Source organism: Vicugna pacos, chromosome 1, assembly GCF_048564905.1.
Source record: "Vicugna pacos chromosome 1, VicPac4, whole genome shotgun sequence".
Taxonomy (NCBI): domain Eukaryota; kingdom Metazoa; phylum Chordata; class Mammalia; order Artiodactyla; family Camelidae; genus Vicugna; species Vicugna pacos.
In genome coordinates this window covers 17942406-17962836 of record NC_132987.1, presented here as the reverse complement: position 1 = coordinate 17962836, position 20431 = coordinate 17942406, and the positions used below count along the sequence as shown (strand labels likewise).

At 34.4% G+C, this 20431-nt stretch overlaps 1 protein-coding gene across 7 annotated transcripts in view; it reads left to right on the top strand.

The window, feature by feature from the left end:
• Nucleotides 1-20431, top strand: part of CEP70 (centrosomal protein 70) — a 60663-nt gene that overhangs the window by 10822 nt on the left and 29410 nt on the right. For 3 of the 7 annotated variants that reach the window (XM_031678259.2, XM_072957534.1, XM_031678263.2), the window contains 6 exons: nt 3041-3136; nt 4960-5085; nt 6947-7037; nt 7160-7283; nt 7607-7787; nt 16815-16984. In XM_031678259.2, coding sequence (XP_031534119.1) covers nt 5071-5085; nt 6947-7037; nt 7160-7283; nt 7607-7787; nt 16815-16984 — 581 coding nt within the window. In that variant the 5' untranslated portion in view covers nt 3041-3136; nt 4960-5070. The remainder of the gene's footprint in view (nt 1-3040; nt 3137-4959; nt 5086-6946; nt 7038-7159; nt 7284-7606; nt 7788-16814; nt 16985-20431) is intronic. The other 4 variants (XM_031678252.2, XM_015249352.3, XM_031678245.2 and 1 more) reach the window with 2 other exon arrangements.

Sequence of the window (20431 nt, the reverse complement as noted above, 5' to 3'; positions counted from 1 at the left end):
TAGCTTTTAGACTAATGATTGCTTTTTAAACAATTATCTGTTTCTTAAATCATGTAGAAAACAAAAAGTGGGACTTACAGATCTTTGTTGTAATGTTAGTTGCTACCTTTGATAATTGCCCATTTATTTGCCATGCCACTTACTTGTATTGATATCTTAAGCTTATTTTCATATGGCTTTGATTTACTGTCTAGTGTGCTTTCATTTCAACCTGCAGGACTCCTTTAGTATTTCTTGTAGGGCAGGTCTAATGGTAACAAACTCCTTCAGCTTTTGTTTATCTGGAAATGTCTTAATTTTTTCCTCACTTTTGAAGAATAGTTTTGCCAGATGTAGGATTCTTGATTGACAGTTTCTTTCTTTTAGCATTTTGAGTATTTCATCTCACTACCTTCTGGTCTCCAAAATTTCTGTTGAGAAATCTGCTGGTAATCTTATTGGTGATTCCTAATATGTGTTGGGTCACTTTTCACTTGCTGTTTTGAAGATTCTCTCTTTGTGTGTGTCTTTCAAAGGTTTACTTATAATAGTTCTTGGTGTAGGTCTCTTTGAGTTTATCAAGCTTCTTGAATGTATATATTCATATCTTTCAACAAATTTGGGAAATTTTCAGCCATCATTTCTTGAAATAACCTCTCTGCCACTCTTTCTTCCTTTTCTCCTTCTTGGACTCCCACAAGTCGTATATTGGCCCACTTGATGATGTCTCATAGGTCCTTTAGGCACTGTTCACTCTTCAATTTTTTTCTTTCTGTTCCATTAATTTTTTTTTCTGTTTCTTAGACTTGATAATTTCCATTGTCCTGTCTTCAGATTTACTGATTCTTTCTTTTGTATGATCAAATCTGCCTTTGAATGCCTTTAGTGAGATGTTCATTTCAGTTGTTGTACTTTTCAACTCCAGAATTTTTCATTTCTTTTTAGGTTTTCTGTCTTTCTTTATTGATATTCCCATTTTGTTCATGTATTGTTCTCTTGATTTTTCTCCACACCTTCCTTCAGTCTTTTGAATATCTTTAAGATGGTTGTTTTACAATCTTTGTCTAGTAAATCTGCTGTCAAGTCTTTTTTTTTAGGGACAGTTTGTTGATTTGTTTTTTTCCTTTGAATAGGCCATACTTTCCTGATTCTTTCTATGCCTTGTTACTTTTTGTTGAAAACTGGACATTTGAATCTAATAATATGGTATCTCTAGAAATCAGATTCTCCTCCTTCTCCAAGGTTTGCTGGGTTTCGTTTCTGTTTGTTTGTTTTAAACTGTTGTGGTTGTCTCTGTGCTGAGGATCAGTGTGAAGTATAAACTGAAGGTCTTTTTTAGCTTGTACCTTTCTGTGGGCATGTGCAGTTACTCTCTAATTCCCCACAAATGCATTTGCTTTTATTTTTTATTTTTTGCATTTACTTTTGAATGTCCTAGTTTTTAATATTTGTCTCCCAAAAGAGGAAAAAGAGAAAAGCAAAGAGGGGACGAAAAGGACAATGGCCATTTAAATTCCCTGGAAATCACTTTAGCCAGAATTGGAAGGGGCTTATAACAATGGGAGGAAGTACAAGACCCCTGCCTCTTTGTCTGCTCATCTGATATCAGAAGCAGCAATCAGTGATCAGATCACAGAATCTTGATATTTGGCTAAGAGTCCTTTTTGCCCACCCTGACTCACACAGACTGGGTGAAAGCTGCTCTTGGTACACTGTATAGCTGCCTGCCTTAAGACTGAGGATGGGGAACGGGTAAGTGCTGAGTGCTGAACTGACTGAAATTAACCACAAATTATCATCTAAGCCTTCCCTGGAATTTGCAAGCCTTAATAGACTTAGAGTTCTAAAATAGTTAACATGAGACAGATTCTGCCAGTGCAGTTGTTTTCTAGGCAGGGAGACGCATTCTTGGTGCTTCCTACTCTGCCATCTTCCCAGAATCCTCTCCTCCTGAATGTGAAGAAATGGATGATTTCAGATTTGGGACAGAGCTGTTTCAAGATATCAGACAGCAAGGAAGCTATTAAAGACTAGTAGGATCGTATCAAAAGGATAGATTTGAATAGGTTCCCAGCAGTCAAAGATGAGACCACATGAGCTTCAATTATATTATATAATAATTGCAATGAACTGACACTCATAAAATACATTTAAATTCATGACCTCATACTGGTACTAGATTTTTAAAAAAGAATTGTCTTCAGAAGATAAGGAACCAACTCATTTTCTTGAAAATTGGTAAATAAATGGAAGCACTATTAATTTTGGACCTTCTTGAGATAACTGAAATGACTCAGAGGAAAGGAAGCCAGGTTTCAGTTTGTGGGAGAGGTTTACTTCTGGTTCACCCAGTCCTGAGAATTACAGCCTTTCAAGGTAACAACTTCAAATGGGAGTAGAGAGGTGGCTTTGATTTGTAGCATTTATTTTCATTGCTCTTCCTTTGAATTTGGCAGATGCCTTCAGGGAAAAAAGTGAGTTTTCATCTTGATTTTTTTTCCCCTTGGTAATGTCATTATCTTGTTATTTCTTTAATGCTTATAAGAAGAAAACATTTTTAAACATTTTTATTCAGCTTTCTTCATTGTCCTTTAGAGGCAGAGTTACCTACCCTAGTATTACCAAAAAGTGATCATGGAACTTAGTCTACTGATCTCATGGAATTTAGTCTTATCTAGATGAATTCATGTAAAAAACTTGTATCAGATAATTAGCTGAGTAATTTGTAGAAAAAGTCCAAGATAGTGTACAATGAATGGTATGATTGATTAGGTAAGATCTGTTTTGTTTAGCATACTTACGTATATAGCAATGACTACCAATCATCTGTAAGTTTCTATGTGCCAGTTATTTGTTCCAAATACTTTCTGTGTGTTGTCTGACTTAATTCAGCCTATGAGATATAGGTATTAGTATGTTTTCTCTTTTACAAATGAAGAAACCAAGGATCAAAGATGTTAATGTGTTTTTCCATATCACAGAGTTTAATAAATAGTTAAGCTGATAGTCACTCAGGTCACCTGACTCTGAGCTCTAAACCTTCATACTTTGCTCTTTATAGTGCTATAAGATCATATAACAAGAGGACCTCATCTAGTCATGGGATCAGGGGAGATTTCCCTGAAGAAGGAAATTTGAGTCAAGATCTGAAAATCAGGTAGGAGTTAACTAAGTGAAGAGGATAAGAGTGCTTAGGCCTAGAACCTAGAGGAAGATGACACTTTGAAGATTTGAAAGAGGCCTCGTGTGGCTGTTAGGGAGCTTGTCAGAATACAAGAAGAGTCTATTACATTGATATATGCCAACCTTATGTCTGGTCTACAGGCATTTTCTTCCCAACTCTGACTGACTCCTGATGGTAGTAGTAGTAGGAAGAACACAGCATCACCTCTGAAGTATTCTTGGCAAATAATACTGAACCTGAATTTAATAAAACCTCTGAATGTAATCAGTTTACAAGAAGTAGGGGATGGAGAAATATGTTAAATGGTAAGAATACAATAAGCCCAACTGAAATGTGAGTTATTCTGTAAGACAAATGGCCTATTTCTTCAACACATAAATGGCAGGTTTGAAAAAAAAAAAGTGTGGAGATAAGCAAGTGAGACTCTCAAATTAAAAGAAATTTAAGAGTGCTATATGTGGAACTAATTTGGATCCTGATTTGGGGAAAAAAACAAAAAATTTGAGCATGGACTAAATATTAGTGATTAGTAAGGAATTATTGTTAATTTCATCGGGTGTGACAATGGTATTGAAGTTACATTTAAAGAGTGTTTGTTAGAGATGTATACTGAAGCAGTAAGTGGGTGAGGAAGAAACGAAAGAAGTACAGAAAAAAGTTGGTTATCATTGAAACTAGAGTAATGAATACATGAGTTCTTGTACTCTTTCTCTACTTTTGTGCATTTTTGAGAATTTCTCTATAAAGAAAAGTGTAAAAACTAGCTAAAAAGTGGTAGTTACTGAAGTTGACTAATATTCTCAAAGTATCTTAATTTAAAATACAAGTGGGAGGGATAAGCATAGTGATGATTGAGCTGTTGAAGGAGTCCAAAGTTTAAAGAGGAGAGAGTACTCTATGATGTCAAGCAGCAAAAATGACAGAATTTGAGAATTTGTAACATGTCACCAGGTTTAGCTGAAAATGAAGTATTGGTGACTAGTAAATTGTTTAGTTGGATTTTACTATCTAAAGCAGATGTGGAAGGACAGAGGGTTCTTTGCAAGAAATGCTAAACTACTAACAAATCCTGGGAAGATCATTTTGTTTCTCTGGGTCTCAGATGCTTATGGCACCTGATATATTGGTATGGTTCTCCCATCACTCTCTCCTGTCAGGCGTGGACAGCTAGAGATTTTGGATTAAACAATTTCCAAAGTTCTCTCAAGCTCTAAGATTACATGATGCTAATGAATGTGTGTGGGAATGTGTGTGTGTGATTGTACCTCTGGAAAGGAGGAATTAGATATCAGAATCCAAGGAAATTTTCCTGTAGAATCGCAGTCTTAGGCAACAAGAGCAAGTGATGGTAGGGTGGACTGAATCAGAATCCTTTGTTGCTGGCTTCTGATCTGCTTAGAAGTAAAGACCACCTAAGAATATGCCAGTCCATTCACCCTTGGAGTTAGTCCAGTGAATTGTTGGACTGTTCTGTACCTTTGCGTCGGACACAATTCTTTTAGTATTTTGGGAAGCAGCTTTCAAAAAATAAGTTAGTTTATTAGCATAGCCTGCTTTTCACATTATCTAGTTAAAACAAATAGTTTTCTTTGTGTGTATGTGTGTAAAACTCCATGTTTTCTTTCTAGAGGAGAACATTATAAGATAGAGTTTATTCTAATCATTCTTAAAATCAGTTTTCTTAGAAGTTGTAAAAGTTTTAACTTAGGAATGCTTTAATTGCCCAAGAATAGTAGGTTCCTTTAAATAATAATTTTCTTTTAACACCTTTTGTACTTTTCTCTTTTTTAATTTAGGCAAGTTACAGTTTTTTATTGCCAATCCCTACTTCTTTTGACTCTACAAAAGAAACTATATCTACAGCAGCCCCTAAAGCCCAGGAATCCAGCAGATCATCAGACAGACTCATGACTGAAAAGCAGGTAAACTTCAGATAGTTGAAGCCACTGTTTCTCAAAGTATATGTCAAAGAGTGCCACACCTACAAATGTGAACAGTCTTACTTTAAGAGGCTTCTTTAGTAAAATCATTTTGGAAAATGATGGTTTAAAGATTATTGAATGATGTTAGTATAAGACTTCACAATACTGTCAGTCTCCAAAAGGAGGCTTTAATATAGAGTATTTCCTACTTATTTAGCACTAATCTGATGAATGTTTCATTAGCCTGGTGTTCTGGAGTACTTACTTTGTAAAATGCCATTCTCAACTATTTTCAGAATTTGCAAACAGTTATGTTACTCTCTCTTAAAAGAGTTATCAGAGAACAATATGTATCATTTGGTCATTCATAACGCATGCCATTATTATTTACAGAGCATTTTGTTTTTATGAGTCATAGTAGACATCCACTTAGATACCCACACAGAGCTTTTGGCTTCTAAAACAGATACCAGCAGTAATTTTAGTTCTATATTATTAATCTTTGTGACTTGATGACATAAATAAGGGAAAACAAGGGAGGGAGGAGAATTATAGACCGGATAAAGAAGAAGTCAGCAATCAAAAGATTTGTTTGATGCTGTGAGTCACAGTCATCTGAATAGTTTGTTTTGTCTTGATAGATTTTTTTAATTGAAGTATAATTGATTTATAGTATTATATTAGTTTCAGGTGTACAGCATAGTGAATCAGTATTTTTACAGATTATACTTCATTAAAAGTTATTACACAGTAATGGCTGATTCTGTTGCTATACAGTATATCTGTGTTGCTTATCTTGGTAGATTTTTTTAATATCTGAGGGGCATTTGGATGTGGAAAGTAATACTTTTATTTGTACTTTTGAAAGTTGTCAAAATTATTAAACCTTAAAGCTATTATAATATTTATATACTATACAGTCATAAAAATGTATTGTGTAAATTTTTTCAAACATTTAAATAGATTAAAAATTCACTCAAATTACCTTTTCGCAAATATACTATACAAGATACGTAAAGTATTTTAAAATGCACGCAAAATCCCTCCCACAGTGATTTCAGAATTGATCGTTGTACTTACATTGAGCCCATTGTGAAACTATTAATATGGTGGATTTAAATGTGTCATTAAAAAATCATCTATATTTCTATTCTAATCTAAGTTTTTTATGTCCTTATTTTCTTCCTTGTTAGGTTTTTATTTACTTAACCTAGTGAGTTAGAGTTCCCTTCTCAGGTTTATAGTGTAAATACATATTTAGAATCGGGGATACAAAACTTAGAGTGTCTTTCAGAGTGATTCTACTAGAATCAGTTACTTTGATGGACAGACTCTTTTTCATAGTTAGGCCTTGTCCATTATTACAAGAAACTATCTAAATTATTGGCTCCAACCAGGCAAATGTTTGATTTCGTTGTGACCCCAGGCAGTGTTAAAGTGACACTTGTTCCTGAGTGACTCACCCTTTCTTTACTATTCATTAACATAATCTAATTTGCAGCTTTTTATTTTGAGTGGGGCCCAGTCTTGTTCAGTTACATCAAAAACCTGAGATCTGTTTGGTTCACTGAAATTACAAGTTTTTGTTCTTTTTTTTGTTTAAATTTATCCATTAAGCCTTATAAGTGAGTATTTTGGAATTATATAATTAATTATTTATGCTTATTTTCATTCTTTTTAGTCTGCTAATTTTGTTAAAAACAAATTTGTTTTAATTTTAACCATTATATGGGCATAAAAATTCATATTAAAGCTTTTAGAGAAAGTTCTGTTATTCTGAAAACAAAGGAAATTATATATAAGAGGGTATTTCTTTACTTTATATCTTCAAGTTGATCTTTTTCTCTCTGTGTAATTGTAGCAGGAAGAAGCAGAATGGGAAAACATAAATGTGCTGTTGATGGTGCACGGCTTAAAACCTTTATCTCTAGTCAAAAGAACAGATCTGAAAGGTAATCAGATCCTATTCTTGCTCCTTATTAATAAAAAGCTTCTTTTTTCCTTTAAAAATTTTTTATCTTAAATTTTTTTCCTTTACCTTTATTTTTACTCTATTACATTTTTTAAAATGTAGATCTCATCATTTTTGATAAACAGTCATCACAAAGGATGAGGGAGAATTTAAAAACTTTGGTGGAAGAAACATCACGTCAACAGAACATGATCCGGGAGCTCATAGAAACTAATAAACAGCTTAAGTAAGAAAATGGAAAAGAATCTGTTTTGAATTGTTTGTATACAAGTAGTATGCATTCTAAACATAATTCCCTTGAAAAAAATCTTGACATTTAATTTCCCATCTTGATTAAATATTAAATTAAGATATTTTAATAGATAAATCTTTTGGTAGTAGCTTAGCTTAGACGTGTAATGGTAACCATATATTTTTTCTATTGGTTTGTGTTATAAGATAGAAATTTTAAGAATGCAAAGATATTTTAGAAACTCATTATGTTGTTAGATGGATATGTTTGTTGTTATGATTTGATTAGTAAGGGAAGGGTTATGTGTCTGTTATTAGAAATGAACTTCAGATAGAAAAAAGCCGAGCAGCAGATCAGGAACAACGAGCTAATGACTTGGAACAAATTATGGAGAGTGTGAAATCCAAAATTGGTGAAATGGAGGATGAATCCCTAAGTAGGGTTTGCCAACAACAGAATAAAATAAAAGAACTTCAAAAGGAGCAAAAAGCTTTACAGGTACTGGGTTTTACATTTTCTTACAAAACAGTGTTAAAACGGCTCATCAAGGTCGCACGTGACCCCTGTGTGCTTAGTTCAATGCTCCTTTTCTTACTTGACCTGTCATTGTTGCTGCCTTGAGATTCTTTCTTTGCTTGGTTTCCAGAACATCCTCTCTCCTGGTTTTCCTCCAGCCTCACTGGTTATTCTTGAATTCCTTTGCTAGTTCTCATCCTCCTAACCTCTTAGTGTTGGGATTCCCAGACTCATTCCTTAGACCTTTTTTCTTTCTTGTATATTCTCACTCCCTTGCGAATTCACAGCATCTTTTAATGTAATAGCCCAGACCTCTTTCCTTGATTCCAGACTCAAATCCTACTTGCTTCTTGATGTCTCCACTGGACGTCCAATAGGCACCTAGAACTTTTTTGCATGTCTGAAACTGAGTTCCTGAATTTCCTCCCCAGACTTTCTTCTTTTAGTCTCTACTCAGGTCCAAGTCACCTTCATTTCTCTCCTGCTTCTCTCTTGGTTTTGCTACTTCCACCCTTCCTTTTTTTTAACTTGCTCTCAACATAGTAGCTCAAAACACTCCAATGACTTTCCTTTTTTTTTTTTTTTTAAAGAGGAAAATCCAAAAGTCTCACCATGCCTTACCAGGTCCTACATAATCTGGCCCTGTGTTACCTTCTGACTTCATCTACTGTACCTCTTGCTTATTCTACTCCAGCCACACTGCCTTTCTTGCTTTTCAATGAACATTTTTCTGGAACAGTCTCACCTCAGGGACTTAGTGCATTTTGTTCTTCCTTTTTTCTTTGCTATGCATGCTTTTTAAAAATAGCTTCATGGTGTGTTTACTCTCTACTTACTCAGTTGTCACATCACCATCTCTCAGGGATTCCTTTTTTGACTACTTTACTTACAATTGGCAGTCCTGTCCCTCACATATCGTATTGCCTTCCCTGCTTTATATTTCATCCATAGTTCTCACCACCATGTAACATACTAACATACTTTGTTTTGTTTGTATATCTCCCTGTGTTAGAATGCAAGCTCCATGAGGGCAAATATTTTTGTCTGTTTTGTTTCAGGCTAAAAAAGTGTTTGCTTTATTATTAGTTGTAGATGCTCAATAAATATTTGAGTTATTGAGTTAAATACATAAGGTTTGTATGGAATATACTTAGTGATTTTAAGTTTTGTTACTTTTCTTTTTATAGAAATAGCAATATTATAACATTGAATACTTAATTTCCTAATTTAAAAAAACCCTTATTTTAAAACTTGGGTGTTTATTGTGATTAAAAGTAACAAACCTCTTGTAGTGATAACCAGTGTTTTGTCGTGTAAGACATTACAAATACTTAGAAACATTATATCATTATATATATTACATCCTTATTTTGAAATGTTTTTTTGTTGTCACAACGCTATATGTACTTACTGCACACAGGGTGTTTAGCCTGCCTAAAAGGGACCAGTACTTATCAGGCAGGGTCTGGACATCCCCTCAGTTTATGCTGGCAGCATCAGAAGGATCTGATGAGTTAATATAAATTCCAAGGTCAGAGAGAATCAACCAGAGATACTCGGGGGTTCTGATGTGAGACCGCAGGCCATTGGTGTTCTGCCCTCATTTAGGCTGACAATTTGGGGTGGCCAGTGGTGGACCTGCTGGTGTTGATCACAGCTTCAGAGAAGACACTGTCATTCTTTGATGGCCAAGTCTGTTTCTGTTATTCATCTGTCAACAAAATCCTCTACTGTTAGAACTTTACACTTTAAGATTTGCTTTGTTAGACTGCTCTCCTCATCAGTGGTACGTTCTAAAATCTCTCTACACAGAGGGGGATTTTGGAAATATTTCTGTATATATTTGATTTTGACCTTGCTCTCAGATACAGGGCGTGTGGAAACCTGAAGCTCTTTAATTCATCAACCTGCTGACGTGAGAAAAGCAGCCATCAGGTGGTGCTGACAGAGGGAGCTGAGGGCTAGGGGTTAGATCACTGTTCTTTTTTAAGGAAGATATTTATTTTTTCAAAGAGATTGATATATAAATAATCAAAGAGTCAAATTATTAAGATATAAAGAGGTTGTTATATAAATAATCACAGAGTCAAATTATTAAAATATAAGACTTGTAAATTTACCAGAATTTTAGGCAATTCAAAGAACAGATACTTGAGGATTCATTGGTAAGGGTGACTTGAGTGGAGTGGCATATATTTTCTGTCAGGTGGTTCTGTCTGTCATAAATGAGTTATGGGCCATTAACTTTTTGTTTCAGGTCCCAGAGATGTGTTACATAACTTGTAAACTGGTTCAGAGGAGGTCTCATGTTTCAGTCTACCATTGAGGGCAGACAGAATTAGGATTGGGGTGTGGAAACTTGGTGTTGGGGAAGGGTATCTATGCTAATCTGGTCAATTGAAATTGCTTGCTTTTTGGTTTTTAAGTCCCTGAAGGGTAGTTTTTATAGAATGTCAACAGAAACTGACAAACCCAAGGAATTGCTGCCCCTCAATGTTGTTCGATTGTCCCATTCTATTATAGACTAGTCGTCATATATTCTGTTTCTAGTCAATCTGTGCTTTTTTGGGGAAGATTGAAGTGCTCCTGGAGAATAATTATTTCACAGTTTGAGGCACATTCTTCTTCTTTTTTTTTTTTTTTTGGTGTACACTTGTTTCTAATTTTAGAATGGTTTAGTACTGTGTATTTTGCCATTGAGAGAAAGGAAACACTGATTTTGTATGTATGTGACAAAGAGATGAAGGAAATCCACAGATGTTTGACAACAGTATTTTGAAAGACTGCTATTGAGAGATTGCTGGGGAAATGCAGAAACCAAAAGACAACATTGTATTTGCAGTTTCTGTGTTCTGTGGAGCAGTTTCCCTTTTTCTGAACATAGGCTAGTGTATTAGCTTATTGGGATGTAGTTTGATAAACTTCTTGGTCCTCTAAAGTTCTAAGCAGATAATTTTAGTTTTAAGTCACACCATCAGTATCAGGATGTAGTTGTCCCTCTTCTTTCTTTATAGGAAATGTATGGATCAGGAAGCTGATTTTTACTGTTCTTTTAGTGGTTACCTCAAAGATTAAAATATGCATTCTTGACTTCTTAAAATTTAATGTTACATTATAGTTTTTGCCTTATTCTCTGACAGTGTAACAATCATAAAACAATTTTACCATTCTCCAACTTATTTATTGTTGTATATTTCAGTTCCATATTTTTATTCTCTCCACACGTTTATTTACTACTGAAAATTGAAATAACACAATATGTTTCCTTCCTGTTGTTATTTAAACTTTTAAAAAGCAGCGAAAAAATCTAATTCTTTATTCTCTGCCTAATTATTATGTATTATACAAACCACCCAATGTAAAGCCACCAAGCTCATTTATACACTTTGTCTCCACAAATTCTTTAGCTTCAGTTTTTCACTTTGTGTTGGATTACTCTGTTGACTTTAGCTTTTTAAAATATACACAGAGCCATCAGACTGAGTGCTTCTTGGAGCCAAATGAGAAAATGGATCTAAAGTCAGCAAGATATTCCTAATACATGATTGCCTTATAGGTAACTGATACCTAGGTAGGGAGGAAGGAGGTACAGGAAGCATGGCCTGGGCTATTAAAATTCTTACCAGGCGCTCTCCAGATTCTTGGACTGCAATATTGTTGAGATGAATATTGCTTCCACAGAATGCTTAGGCAAGCAGAGCTTTTTATTGAAAGGATAGCATGTGCACAAGGGAGAAGGAGGAGAAGAGTGCCAACTCCCCAAGGACTTTCAGGGAAGGGGTTTTAAAGGCAGTGTGAGGGAGGGGGCCGCAAGGTGCCTGGTCAGTTTGTGCTCAGTTCTTGGATTCGTTGGCATCAAGATGATGTTTCAAGTATCATCAACCCGGATTCAAATCTACATGCTTGAAATCAGCAGTTTTCATCTGGGGGATTCGCTTCCTGCAAAAACATTTTAGGAATGTGTGTCAGACCTTTATCTGTATCTTTCAGGGAACTGGGAGTTGGGCGATTCTGCTATGTGGTAAATTTATAGTCCCACTTTTGTCGTTTGGAAACTATGTATATACATACATCAGTGGAACAGAGATAGTCTTTTATTCCTGTGGATCTCTGGGTCTTGTCTCAGAGGCCCAAGGCTTTAGGTGCTTTGTTTTACCCAGCCTGTCAAGCCCACTTGTTCAATGCTGTTCCCTCCATCCTTTTCCAAAATGGCTGTACTCTTTCTGTCTCAGAATCATTGGTTATCTTTCACTCAACATAATTATTTCAAGATTCATCCATGTTATTGGATGTATCACTAGTTTATTCATTGTATGGACATATTGCACTTTGTTGATTCTTCTATTGATGGACGGGACATTTGACTTGTTTCCCATTTCTAGCTATTACAGATAAAGCTCTTACAACATTTGTGTTAGTCTTTCTGTGGACATACTCTTTCATTTCTCTTTGGTAGATACCTAAGACTAGAATTGGTGAGTTGTATGGTAAGTATATATTTAACTTTTTAAGATGCTGCCTGTGACTTGTCTTCATCCTCTTAGTGTCTTTCAAGAAGCATAAGTTCTTAATTTTGATGAAGTTCAACTTATCAGTTTTTAAAGATAGATTGTGCTTTTTGATTCGTTTCCAAAAAACTAGATGTAGCCCAAGGTTATGATATCCAGTTGTTCCATCACTGTTTGTTAAAAAGACTATCCTGTCTCTACCAGATTGCCTTTGTATCTTTGGTGAAAATCAAATTATGTATGTGTGGGTCTATTTCTGGATTGTCCTGTTCCATTTAAATACGTATCTGTCTTTATGCCAGAACCGCAGTGCTTTGATTACTGTTAATCTTGAAATCAGGCACTACAAGTCTTTTACTTGTGTTCTTTTTCAATGTTGTGTTGGCTATTTTAGATCCTTTACATTTCCATGTCAGTTTTCTAATTCACTTGTTGATTTCTGCAAAAAAAAAAAGAAAAAAAAGCCTGGTGGGATTTTATCATGTATGTAGATCCATTTGGGGAGAAAATTTGCATATTAACAGTACTGAATGTTCTGATCCATGAACATGATGCATCTCTCCATTTGTTTAGGTCTTCCTTAACTTTTCTAAGCTTGTATAGTAATTTGGGGTGCACTGGTTTTCCACATGTTTCATTAAATTTGTCTCTAAATGTTTAATATTTTTTGACGGTATTGTAAATATTTGTATTTTCTGTTTCAATTTCTTGTTGTTCATAGCCAGTATAGAGAGAGAAATTGATTCTCCCCCTTTTATTGTGGTAAATTATAACTAACATAAAATTTACCATTTTTAACTGTATAGTTCAGTGGCAGTACATTCGCGTTATTGTGCAACCATTCTCAACACCCACCTGCATAATTTTTTCATCTTCCCAACTAAAACTCTATACTCAATAAATAGTACCTCCCCATTCCTCACTCACTGCAGCTCCTGGCAACCACCATTCTACTTTCTGTCTCTATTTGACTACTCTAGATATGTCATATAAGTGGAATCATACCATATTTGTCCTTTTGTGACTGGCTTATTTCATTTAGCATAATGTGTTCAAGATTCATCCATGTTGTAGCATGTCAGTATTTCCTTTTTAAGGCTGAATAATATTCTATTTTATGTATAGTTGACCCTAGAACAACATGGGTTTGAACTGTGCATGTCCACTTATATGTGGGTTTTTCAGTAGTAAATACTTCAGTACTTCATGATTGAAGTTGGTTGCATCTACAGATGTGGAGGAACTGTGGATACTGAGGGCCAATTCTAAGTTATATGTGAGTTTTCGACTGCACTGAGTTTTGGTGCCCCTAACCCCCTGCGTTATTAAAGAGCCAACTGTGTATATATAAACATACTTTGTTTATTCATTCATCCATCAGTAAGCACTTGGGTTGTTTCCACCTTTTGGCTGTTGTGAATAATGCTACTATGAACATGGATGTACAAATATCTGTTCAAGTCCCTGCTTTCAGTTCTTTTTGGTGTATACCCAAAAGTGGGATTGCTGGGTCATATGGTAATTTTATGTTTAATTTTTTGAGGAACTGCCATACCGTTTTCCAGAGTGGCTGTACCATTTTACTTTCCCACTGGCAGCGCACTGGGATTCCAATTTCTCCACATCCCTACCCATGCTTGTTATTTTCTGTTTTTGTTTTGTTTTTGTTAATAGTAGCCATCATAATGGGTGTGAAGTGGTATCTTGTGATTTTAATTTGCATTTCCCTGATGGTTAGTGATGTTGAGCCTCTTTTCATATGCTTATTGGCCGTTCGTGTATTTTTTTTAAAGAAACATCTATTCAAGTCCTTTGTCCATTTTAAAATCAGATTTATATTTTTGTTGAGTTGTAGGAGTTCTGTATTTCTTCTGGATATTCACTCCATATCAGATATATTATTTATAAATATTTTCTGTCATTCCATAGATTGTCATTTTACTCTGTTGATAATGCCTTTGATGCAAAGAAGTTTTAAATTTTAATAAAGTCAAATTTATTTATTTTCTTTTGTTGTTGAAGCTTTTGGTGTCATAACTAAAAAATAGTTGCCAAATCCAATCTTATGAAGCTTTTGCCCTCTGTTTTCCTCTAAGAGTTTTATAGTTTTAGCTCTTACATTTAGATCTTTGACCCATTTTGAATTAATTTTATATGTTTAAAGGTAAGGGTACAACTTCATTTTTTATATGTAGCTTTCTAGTTTTCCTAACATTATTTGTTGAACAAAGTCTGTTCTTTCCCTACTGGATGATCTTGGCACTCTTGTTGAAAATAACTTGACCATAGGTACAGGATTATTTCTGGGGTTTCTGTTCTACTCCATTAGCTTATATGTCTTTTATGCTAGTACCACACTGTTTTGATTGCTTTAGCTTTGTAGTAAGCTTTGAAATCGGGAAGTGTGAGAACTTTAACTTTGTTCTTTTTCAAGATTGTTTTGACTCTGTGAGGTCCTTTGAGATTCCATATGAACTTCAGGATTGATTTTTCTGTTTCTGCAAAAAAAAATGTCCGTGAGGTTTTGATAGAGATTGCACTGAATCTGTAGAGTGCTTTGGGTAGTATTGACATCTTAATATTAAGCCTTCCAGTCTATGAACACAGAATATCTTTCCAGTTATTTTTATCTTCAGTTTCCTTCAACAGCCTTTTATAATATTCAGTGTATAAGTCTTTTGCCTTCTTGGTTTATTCTTATTTTATTCTTTTTAATGATATCATAAGTGTAATTGTTTTCTTAATTTCCTTTCTGGATTGTTCATCATTAGTGTATAGAAATGGAATTGATTTTTGTGTGTTGACTTTGTATCCTGGTTAATTCATCCTTTGCTGAATTCATTTATTCTAATATGTGTTTTTGGTGAAATCTTTAGTGTTTTCTGCATGTCATATCATCTGTAAATAGAGATAATTTTACTTCTTCCTTTCCAATTTATATGTTTTTTATTTCTTTTCTTGCCTGATTGCTCTGGCTAGGACTTCCAGTACTATGTGGAATAGAAGTGGTGAATGCAGGTATCTTCGCCTGGTTCCTGATATTAGAGGAGAGGCTTTCAGTCTTTTGATGTTGAGTATGATGTTCACTGTGGGTTTTTCATAGACGGCTTTTATTAAAATGAGATAGTTTCCTCCTGTTCCTTGTTTGCTGAGTATTTTTATCATGACGGGGTATTGGAGAATTTGTCAGATGCTTTCTCTGCATCAAGTGAGATGATCATGTGGATTTTTCCCCCCTTCTGTTAATGTAATGTATTATGTTGGTTTTTCATATATTGAACCATTCTTGCTTTCCAAGAATAAATCCCACTTGGTCATAGTATATAATCCTTTAATATGCTGCTGAATTTGGTTTGCTCGTATTTTAAGTTTTTGCATCAGTGTTTAAGGGCTATTGGTTTGTGGGTCTCTTTTTGTTTTGTCTGGTCTTGGTATTTGGGTAATGTTGCCTCATAGAATGACGTAGGAGAGATACAATTGATTCTTGTGTTTTGCTTTTACATGTGACCTGCAAAATTCGATTATACTAGTTTCTAGGCTAACTTATAGATAGAGGTGGAACTGGGACCCAAGTCACTTGGCTGTAGAGCTCCTGCCTGGCTTCCATGGTGGGGCTGAGGCAGAGAATCAATTCCGGATATAGCTGGTGATTACTGGGAGATGATATGGTACCAGAAGCTGAGTCTTCTTTTTCCCATGAGAGTCTCCAAGTCTCAGCAAACTTGACACTATGAGCAGGTCAACATGTGTTTAGAAATAATATCCTTTTCTGAAAGTAGTATGTCTTAGTGTTGTGCAAGCCAGAAAGGGATAGGGTTTCTCACTGAGCTTTATAAAAATGTATTAACAATAACAATGATGGTGCTCTTGATAATGAGCTTTCAAAGGACACTGAGGAGTGGAAGCTGTAGAAGAAAGGGAAACAGGGCCAGTAGATATTTCACTGAAGAGAAGAGAGTAATCAAGATTTATATTCCCTTCTATAAATCTTGGGGTATGTATTATTTCTTAATAAATTGCTAGTTAGGGACTTTAACTGTGAGTTTGCCGTATCCCACACTGTGTAAATATCTAAGCTGATTAAACCATCTGAAATCCTGAATTATGGATCACTTAAGAATCTTAAATTCTTGCTTGGTTCTTTTTAACATCCTTAATATTGGTTCCTTCCTGATTGTTATTTTCTTCGAAACATATGCATAAAATTATATCAGTTTTATGGTGATTGAGTTCTTTTACTTATTATGAAACCTTGAATGCATGCAATTATAAGCTATATTTTTCCATTTTACACTGATTTTACTTGTTACAGTTTTTACATTTAAGACATACGAATATTCCTTGAGCTTGCACCCATTTAAAAACAGCCTCAAGTTCTTCAGTTCTACTGAAGTTCTTGAGTGAAGCAGCTCTGTAAAGATGGCTTTGTATACAATATTGTTAGGACAGCATGTACTAGATGTACGTATCATAATTATATTTTTTGAAAAATTTCTTACAGGCAAAATGTCAGCATTATAAGAAAAAACGAATGGCGCAACAAGAGACTATTGCTTCTTTGCAAAAGGATATCTATAGATTAACAAAGGAGGAAGAGGAGCGCATTGCCACTCAAAACAGAGTGTTTTCTTATCTCTGCAAAAGAGTTCCTCATACCGTCTTGGATAGACAGTAATGTTTGCTACATAAATTGATATGTAGCTAGATTCATTATTTTTTTAAAATAGATTTCATCTTGCATGTGGTTTATATTTCTCTTAAAATGGAGGAGTCTTACTTCCCCTCTTCTGTGCTTTTTTTTTTAATGTTATTAACTTGAAGAAACTGGTCAGTTGTCCTGGAGAAGTACATGTTAGATTTGTCTGTTTGCTTCCTTATTATGTCATTTAACTTACTCTTCTATCTCCTGTATTTCCTCTACACTGGAAGATAGAGCTAAATTCAGATGCAAGTAATTTTGGCAAAATACCTCAGGTGGTAATTTATGCTTCTAATTATAAAATATCAGGAGTCACGTAAAGTCTAGTTGACCTATTCTTAGGGATGCTAAGATTGTTCACGAGTTTAAATAATAACAATCTGATCCTTCCACTGTAAAATTTCCCATCATCATTTCATTTAATGGTTTCATCCATTGATGATCTTGCAAGATTGTTTTCAAGTCTGGTATCCCTTTTTTTCTTTTTTCTGGAATTCTTCCATTAAAAAAAGAACCTTTCCTATTGAGTAGAGGCTATTTGGTTGCCCCATATGATCTGTTAACAGAATGTGGGAGCAATGCTCAGTTCTTTCCTTTTAATCCTCACTTTTTAGAATAAGGAGTTGGTGCCATGATTTCCAAAGATAAGCAGTAAGAGTTTTTGTTTGTGGCTCTTTCTTTTTTCAACGGTCATGCTTAACTCATGGGATTTAAATGATCAAAGTATCCTGTCTTTGGCCAGTGAGAACTTTTTCATGTTGGTATTATATACTTTTGACTCAGCTTCATTAATCTTTGTTAGATTTCTTATTTTTAGGCAGAGGGCACATCCTGTACATTTTTTTGCCCTAAGAGCTCTTTTGAGGAATAGAGTTTGGTATTTGTTAAAACTAACACTAAACATTTAAAGTTAATTAATTAGACATTTCTCAAAAGAACTCTGGTTCCTTTTGGTCAGAATGGTTTTTAGAGCACAGTTTGGGTGCTGAGGTTGCTTACCATTATTATGTTGTCATTGATTTTAGGACTTTTTAGTGGCAAGTGTTAGGAACTATATATATCTGAGGAAAAACAAATCAGTAATGATTTTTTTCCAACTGAAGTTAACATTACAGGTTTTTATTTAAACTTTGATTTTACATTTGTAACTCTTTTACACTGAAAATCTTATTCCTAAGAATAATATCATAATTAGTTACTTGCTTTATCTTTTAATATATAAAAATAGTTTTAAAATAATAATACCGGAATTGCTGTATCAGTAACCTACTGAATGAAAATAATTCTCTTTTCAGTTATCTTTGACATTAATAATGTATTACACTGTGTGTACAGTCAAAATATAGTGTTCCAAAATATCTTGAAATATTTCTTTTCTCTGTGTTTGTAGCACCAAATTAATATACAGTTAGGTTTATTTGTTTCAGTTTATTTTTAGTTTTTAGGGCTGGCTTTTTAAAATATTTAGTTTTGAATCTGTAAGACATTTATACAATTCCAAAACCTATAATTACTTACAGTCAAAGAAGTTGTGTTTTCACTCCTGTCCCCTTAACCTTATTTCTTACTTCTCCCTGTAGGTAATTTTAAATGTTTAGGGTTATTTTAGCAAATATAAGTGGTATGGGTATTATATTCATATTTCTCCTTTTTGTATAAAAGGTAGCTTTTTTTTTCACTTAGTATAAACTAATTACATTTAAACTAGTTTTACATGTTTACATAAGGACTGGGGACTCTTTACTAATTAGGTATTTCTATTTTACTATAAAAATAAATGAGGTCACATGTAAGTTAAAACTAGATTATTTTTGATAATTATTTGAGAGATAACACATACATATACACATATATACAATTTTTATCTTTTTAAAGGAAGAGCAAGGATAAAAATATAAAAAATAATTTAAATAACAAAAAATAGTTGGAGGTAGATACGAATAAATAAAAAGAGGAGAGAAGCAAAGAAAGAAAAATAGGAGTAAGGAAGAACAAAAGGAAGAAAGAGGTAATTACAACAGGAGTAAAAATGTAGTGAGAGAGATGGAGGAGAAAGGATGAAAACAGAAATAAAAAACAGCTAATTTGAGTGGGTGAGAGGGTAAGAGAGAGAGAGAGAAGCATCGAGAGAACATGCCAAGTGCCACATGAAATCAAGCTCATTCAGGTGTGAATTTGTCTAATGGCCTAGAGATTCTCCGCTCTACCAGGCCTACACTTAGAAGGGCCTAACTCCAGAAAACTTTTCAATTTTAGAGAAAGTAGAGGCAGAAGAGTTATGTTTGGATGTCAGGCTAACCAAGGAATAAGAGTGTCTCAAAAGGAGAAGGTGATGAGAAGTGTTACATGCTGCCTCGTTAGTTTGTGCTTGGCTTCCCACTGTCTTTTTGCTCAGAATTTCTGGTTTGACATATAAGTCCTCTCCAAAAGTTTGTAGAAGGTGGCAGGTAACAGTCATTCAGGATGAATGAAGTTTGCCCTGCAGGAAAAAGATAGCAATGGAATAGTAGCAAGACGGAGGAGTAAGGGGTGAGAGGGCTTAGAAAGTATATAAAGGAAATTAAAGCATATTTGCAGGATAATATGAAGGCTGGTATGTGTTGGGATGAGGAAAATTTGAAGAGAAAGAATAATCTGGAAAGTTTTGATATTAAAAGCACAGTTGAATTAGCCCTGAAAAAAGGGATAGATGAGTAAATTTTCCAAGATAGGAGGAAAATAGTATAAATTCTTGCTTTAAAAATAATAATATGTGAAAGTATAGTGTTATTTTATTTTTGAGGATTTTTTGAATTACAAAAGCAATACATGCTTATAAAATTGAAATAATATCAAAATATGTAAAGAAAAATGTTATAGACCTGCTTACCCCTCCTAATTCCCACATCCCAGAGGTAACCACATTTAACAGTTTGGTTTGTGTCCTTTCCAGTGTTTTATAACAAGAGTGTTGTTTGGGTGGGACAGGTCTTCAATATGTAGGGCTGTCATGTTGATTGATGAACTTTTAGCATCTGCATATGGTGAACATTTGCTCTGTCCCCAGCTATTCAGTGTGATAACCAACTCTGTCCCCAACATTGTGGTATTATCCCTCAGTTAAGATCCCATAGAGTTCTTTTTCAGCACATACATAGATTCACATTGAATTATTTCTTCAAAAAATAGAGTAATACTATACATTTGGCAATACAACATTGATTTTTTCCCTTATCACTTCTCATGAGAATGTACAGATTTACATAATCTCTTCTAATGCTTCATCATTTTCTGTAGTATGGATGTGCCATTATTTATTTAACTTTTCCCTCATTAAAGGATGTTTAGATTGTTTCTGAGTTTTCACTCATAAATCATAGTGCTTTGAAAAACCTTGTTCTTCTAGAGTTACAACCTTGGGCAGATACTTCTGTGGGAGT